The sequence below is a fragment of the Enoplosus armatus genome, chromosome 20, assembly GCF_043641665.1.
Source record: "Enoplosus armatus isolate fEnoArm2 chromosome 20, fEnoArm2.hap1, whole genome shotgun sequence".
In the NCBI taxonomy this organism is placed as follows: domain Eukaryota; kingdom Metazoa; phylum Chordata; class Actinopteri; order Centrarchiformes; family Enoplosidae; genus Enoplosus; species Enoplosus armatus.
In genome coordinates this window covers 18322956-18329601 of record NC_092199.1, presented here as the reverse complement: position 1 = coordinate 18329601, position 6646 = coordinate 18322956, and the positions used below count along the sequence as shown (strand labels likewise).

General features: G+C 46.3%; 1 protein-coding gene across 1 annotated transcript; it reads right to left on the bottom strand.

The window, feature by feature from the left end:
* Positions 1 to 465: 465 nt before the first annotated feature.
* dcxr (dicarbonyl/L-xylulose reductase) lies at positions 466 to 6436 on the bottom strand. Its single transcript, XM_070927211.1, has 8 exons — positions 6082 to 6436; positions 4515 to 4612; positions 3399 to 3553; positions 3236 to 3278; positions 2892 to 2991; positions 1707 to 1771; positions 1309 to 1426; positions 466 to 713 (listed from the first exon to the last, which is right to left on the bottom strand). Exons 1-8 carry the CDS (start codon positions 6131 to 6133, stop codon positions 610 to 612), a joined length of 735 nt encoding a protein of 244 aa, XP_070783312.1. The 5' UTR covers positions 6134 to 6436; the 3' UTR covers positions 466 to 609.
* Positions 6437 to 6646: the final 210 nt, after the last annotated feature.

Here is a 6646-nt window from a genome sequence, read left to right as displayed (position 1 = left end):
CACTTTTCTTCACAATTCTATATCTAAACTTACAGTAAGACCACTGGTTCCCGACCTTAAAGGGCTTGTGTTCCCGTAAAACAGGTTGCTGTGTTTCTGTGGATTTACACACTGCCCTCCCAGCTTTATCAAAACGGCCAGTGTGTTTAAACGTTATGCCTAAACTTTAATTCAGGAAATTTCTTACATTTTTCCATGATCCAAATGACCACTTTCGTTTTACTGGTATTAATGGTTAAGTCCCATGGTTTGCAATAATAATAATAATAATAATAATAATAACAATAATATAAAATTCTTCTGGTGCCTCAGCCGTTATGATTGTAAATAACCCTCGACATCATCTTTTACGACCTGTTTCTAACCTCATCCCTTTTTAATGACCAATAACTCAAAATCACTCATAAACAGCAAAAGAAACATGCTGCAATTTTACATATAAACAAGCACAAACAACAAAGGAAAGTAAGACGTTGGTTGAGTTTAATTACTGACTTACTTATTTGTAACAATGAAGTGAGGTAATGAGACAGGAAGTATTTGTTCTTGTTGCTCAGAGCAGACGGAGTCAGAGTCCCGAGGCGGGGGAGGGGGGGGGGGCTGTGTCGGTCAGCAGGCCAGGAAGCCTCCGTCCACCGGCAGAGTGACTCCGTTAGTCATGTTGCTCTTATCGCTCAGCAGGAACAAAATACTGTTCACCACGTCCTCCACCTCTGCGCGCACACACACACACACACACACACACACACACAGGGGAGCACAGTCAACTCATTTATGAAGTGTGTGTGTATACTTATACCCGCGCTGACAATAAGATCAGATTCTGATTTGATGGCAGTCTTTGGTCGCACGGTCTTGAACCAAGAACGCGCAAACCACTGCAGAGAATGTGGACACAGCTCTCGCTCCAGCTGTGAGAAGGACATAATAAACCCACGTAGGCTGGGTGGGCAGGGCAAGGGTAAAGAGCTGCTCCATTGTTACCACAACCAGGACGGAATCCACATTCCTGAACCTGAATCGGCCATCGGCCTCCTTCTCAGCACCCTGGTATGAACTCTCTGAGGAGGCCGAGTGTCCTTCTTTTTGAGGCAAGACGTAGTTTTTTTTTTGTTTTTTTTTGGAAATGCTTATTTGCCCTCATGATGAGAGCGAGACGAGAAGATCGATATCAGTCTCATGTCTGTGTGCTAAGTACAGAGCCGGAGCTGAGGACGCGGTTAGCCTAGCTTAGCACGAGGACTGGCAAAGTTCAACAACGCACATTGATCTGTTTAATGTGTAGGTGTACTGTACATGTGGTCTGACCTGCGAAGCGGCCCAGTGGGATGCGGGAGGTCATGGTCTTGGCCTTTTCGGGGTCACTCCAGCCCAGGCGACCCATCTCGGTCATCACCACTGTGGGGTTCACGCTGTTCACGCGGATCTGAGCGGGACACAAAACTCGGCACTTCAAGCTAAAACAATTTCCATCCGACATTCGATCGCTGAGAGCGCCATTAAGAGATGGCTGCTAGTTACCATTTGGGGGCCATGCTAAATGCTAAAGTACTGTTTAAAACACTAAGCCACTTTAACAGCGGCGCAAGTGCAGGAGAAAGTTAAGAGAACTGACTCGTGTAGAAGTTTGCTTAAGTTGGCTGATGTCGCCTAACATTGGCATCATATCTAATGAGACGAGATTTATCAAGGGAAGCAGAGGGCACCTGGTGGGGTCCGAGCTCCAGAGCCATCACTTTAGTCAGCATGTCCAGGGCTCCTTTGGTGGCACCTGAACGACGACGGGAACAGAAAAAGACAAGAAAACCAGACGTGTCAACAGACTGAAACTTATCCCAACAGCACTACACCCGGTGAGTCAGACTACATGAAAGCCAGCTAATACTTTGCCTTTATTGTTGGAGGGTCTATGCTGCTCTCTAATGGACAGCACACGTCTTCACTTTGCTTTCTGTGTTGTCGTTTGATGTCAATGTGGCATGGGGGGAATTCATGTCACAACGAAAAAGGCTTCATTCAGTTATTAAAAAGCGAAATAATTTTGTCCTTTTAACGTGTTTTTCCATTTAGTTATGACACAGTAAATGCATGCACAAAAAGGAAACGCCTGTAACAAATGTACATTACGTTTCTTGCCGAGTCGGGCATGATGCTAATTCTAATAATTAGAACTGAAGTAGAATAGATAGAGTAGAATATAATCTAACCTAGACGTGTGATTAGATGTGTTCGGCGTTACGTTAACATTATGTTGACTGGCATTGAAAGAACATTGTCATGCCATAAAGAGATATTAAAGATATTAATAATGTTTAAAAAGGGCAGAAAATAAATAAATAAATATGAATTAAAAAAAAAAAAATCAATGTTTTAATAGTATATATCAACACGAGGTATAGTACTTTTTCCACAGGTGCCGTCATTTTATCCATCAGTTTCACTCATTGCTTTCAGCCTGAGCACAAAGGTGTCCCACATTTCCTTGAATTGAATTGATTTGATTTCCCTCTGGACACATGCGGTCATTCCAAGTTCCATGTTTGACTGATTGAACTATTGACCAATCAGACCACATCACAATCCATTAGGAGGAGCATATTTTGCCACAGGAATGGATGCACGCCCAGAGATGTGTTAGTTGCTCCCTGGACAAGCTCGATTTATTTATTGTACTCCGGTTTGTTCTTCAATAAATCTACAAAATAGCAGACTCTGGAGATCTAGTAGTGTGTTTTATTACATCCGGCGTGGAGGGAGACGTGGCTCGAAGTATCGTACAGTATATCATCATATCTGATATCTAGTCAGCTCAGCTTAAAGATTGACCTCTATCAGCTACCTGCATTTAAGAGGTCCAAAAGAACTGAAACTTGTCTTGACTTGTTACTCACAGTAGACGGCGTGCTCCCTGAGGGCACACTGCGAGGCCTGGCTGGACACGTTGACGATGGAGCCTCCTGATCCTCTGGCCTTCATGCCGCGAGCCACCACCTGACCACAGAGACAACAGAGTTCTGTTGTGATTCAACAGAAGCTGGTTTTGTTGGACACACTGCCCCCCCCCCCCGACCCCAAAACCTCGGTTAACCGTTCACGTTTATATCTGCTGCTGCCAAACAGCATCAAAAGGTTGGAAAGGCGGAAATATCTGGACGTCATCCAACAACATGAGAACAAAGATGGAGCGGAGGATGCGGGACGTGCATCGTGCAGTGAGGTGGAGCCGTTATTGTACCTGGGAGACATGCAGCACAGCTTTCACATTCACATTGAAGGACCTGGAGATGAAAGACACCTTAGAATGTAACACAACATAACAGGTGACATGACGAAGCCGACTAATTGCTGCTGCTGCTTCCTAGTTGGAAATCACGGAAGTATCTTGTGTTTTGCCTTACTGGTCAAACTGGTCGGCGGTGACCTCCAGAAATGGCTGCAGGCTGGCACAGGCGGCGTTATTCACCAGCAGGTCGACGGGGCCGACGTCCTGCAGGGCCACCTCCGTGGCCCCCCAGTCTGCCAGGTCCACACACACCGGGTTGATGGACGCACACTGTGAGGGGAAGACGCCAGCAGACATGCCGGGGCGGGTAGTAAAACTCTGCACGAAGTACATACTGTGATACTCAACTTGCAGCCCGTGGGCCGAATCTGGCCTGTGATGGGGTTCCCCGTGGCCCGCCGGCCATTTTATAACTCACAATGAAAATAAACTGATTCACACTGGGTTTTATTTTTGCTTGTTAAGACCAATTAGGAAATAATGTCCCTCGGCTGTTACATATTAGCAATCTGTGCTAATATAAGTTCATTTCTTTGTGATTTGTCCGTCTGAAAAATGCCATTTTAGTGTCAGAATGTTCGGAATATATGTGAAATATATGAAAAATGGGTCTAATGTTTACTTTGGTGGCTAAGGGGTGAAATAATCCGTCATAATCTGTGCTCACGTTCAACTCTTTCATTGGAGTGAATGGACTCAGGACCTGCTGCTTGTCTCCTATATGGTGAAACCCACGTGACACTGACACAGGAAGTGAGTCTGAGTTGCGATGTCTCCTTTCTAAACCATCTCTGCTTCAAGGCTTTCTGCCAGAAAGGCAGGACTTTCACCCAGGAGACTGCTGCTTGTGTCTCGTGTGAAACCAAAAGTCAGCGTTGACTTATTCTTTTAACCCAAACCATGATCTTTTCACCAAACCTAACCAAGTAGTTTTGGTGCCTAGACCGAGCCAAACTGCGACCGTTTCACAACGTCAACCTGGTGTTAGAAAGGCTTTCTGGCAGAAAGGCCTGAGGCCTGTCAACTTATAAGATTCTGTTTTTCTGATTTTCTGAATATTGGATCATGTTTACCATACAAAAGGAGAACTGCGAAAGAGATGGAGTGAGAGCACAATGGGACACAGGAGGGCGTTTGGGGGGAGGGGGGGGGTCAGAGGTCGGGGACAGGGGCCCCTCAGATGGATGACAGGGTGTGTGTGTGTGTGTGTGTTGGGAGAGGGGGGGTGTACCTCCTGCACCAGACTGTTCAGGTCGGCCTGCGTGCGCGTGACCGCCGTGACGACCGCCCCGCAGCGCGCCAGAGCCAGAGCCGTGGCCCTGCCGATCCCTGAGACAGCAAACATCCATAAACACAAAGACTTATTACAGAGTGGAGCTGCTGCTGCTGCTGCTGCAGAGCTGACACGCACACATTCCGCACATTTCTCAGGGCTTTGCCACACTGCACTCCGCCAACAAAAGCTTTTGTTTTTTTGTGTTTTTTTTTCGTCTTCTCCATTTTCTCACCATGCCGGAACTGACGAGAGACTCTTTGAGGGCACGCGGAAAATCCATCGAATGCCTTCATCGGTCCTCTGAAGTTCACACGTTATTTAATCATCATTCACTTCGCTTTGGGTCCCGGTATTTAGCATTTGTGAGCAGTATACAACCATTTAATACATGGTGTATAACAGTTTTGTTTATGAATTCACAGCATTTATTCGTCAACAAGTATAACTTCTATAATTGTACATTATTACTGTGTTTTATTATTATGCATTATCTGTCTAAACAGCGGCCTCCTCTTCTGGCTGCCCACAAATACATAAAAAAAAACACTTAGAGCTGCTAACAACGACATTGTAGCCCGTTACAAACCCCCCCCCCCCCCCATAATATACTATACATCTATCTGTCTATCTGAGTTTATTTTCTGGAATAATCCCAAATCCCATGGAACAATCCCATTGGCTATTAGTGGAGGGAACCAGGGCGATGCTACCTTCAGGGTTTGCCTACAAAAATACATCTTCCCTTCAGCGCTCTATTTATCTCTCTTGCTTTCAGGTCACCACGTTTATTTCTAGTTTTGTTGTGATGTCCTCTCCTCTTAGGACTCATACAGGTTGCTTCCCTTCACTACGCTGCAGTCCCACGTCATATCCACATCCGGTATCTTCGGAAACTTTGGGATCAACACTAGAATTCAAACAAAGTTCTGGGGGTTTGAACGATGGGTAAAAATTCTGAAGACACTGAGGTCACCCTCATGAAATAAACTGAAATATATTTGAACCGTTTAATTCATAAATACAGTGTTAAAACATTACTATGACTAAGACATTAGGGGTTCTTAAAGGTCCCATATAGTAGAAAGTGTCTTGTTTTGATTCTAAAGCAGCTCTAGGTGCTGTATAAATACTGGGAAAGGATCCGAACGCTCAGTCCACGGAGAAATGAAACACAACCGTCGGGACTTCCTGTAAGGTTGTGATGTCACAACTATACAGTCACCGCACTCGGCCACGGTCGGCCCCTGCTCAGGAACTACTCTTCAGGTTTTTGGAGGTGGTTCAGTTTGTCTAAAACAGCTTGTTTCAGACAGAGGGGGGGGGGGGGGGGGGGGGCTGAGGGGCTGCAGAAAGGGCCGGGACAAGATACATAAGGACTTTTTGAACTGTGAATCATGCAAAGCTGCTCTAGTGGAGCCCCAGAATAAAAACATAGAGCTGAAATGAGCAGAATATGGGACTTTTAAAGGTTTGGATGGACCCATGTCACCGCCCCTGTGTGTGTGTGTGTGTGTGTCTTTACCTTTTCCTGCTCCGGTGACCAGAGCTCGTTTGCCCGCAAATGAAATCTCCATGGTCGGCGGTGGATCGGGTCCGCCGAGACCAGCTGCAGAGGGACGGGGACACAGCGACAGGCCGAGAGCGAGCAGCAGACCGGTCACGTGACTCGGCGGAGCTCAACTCGGCTCACTTCCTGCCTGAACTTTCTCCCGGAATCTCCTGAAAGTCCCCCGCTAACACACGCGGATTATGTCATCACGCTGTGTGTGGCTCTGATAGCAGCGTGGGGGGTGCAAGCTCTGAGTTCCGCCGGGCTCAAAGGCTGAAGTTAATGGTCAAAACGTGTTTGTCTGCCGGGGCAGTTCCGCAGTCACTGTGAACAGGTGACTGCTGTGTGTGTGTGTGTGTGTGTGTGTGTGTGTGTGTGTGTGTGTATTTTAAAGGGGCAGTTTCCCCTAAATCACACCCTCCCTAAATGTGGTGGTTCACATCTGAGAGTTAATAAAAAATGGAGGTCAGTGGAATCTGACCTCTGTTGCCTTCACTGACAAAATGGCATTTGAAGTCCTGGAGGAATTCCAAAAGTT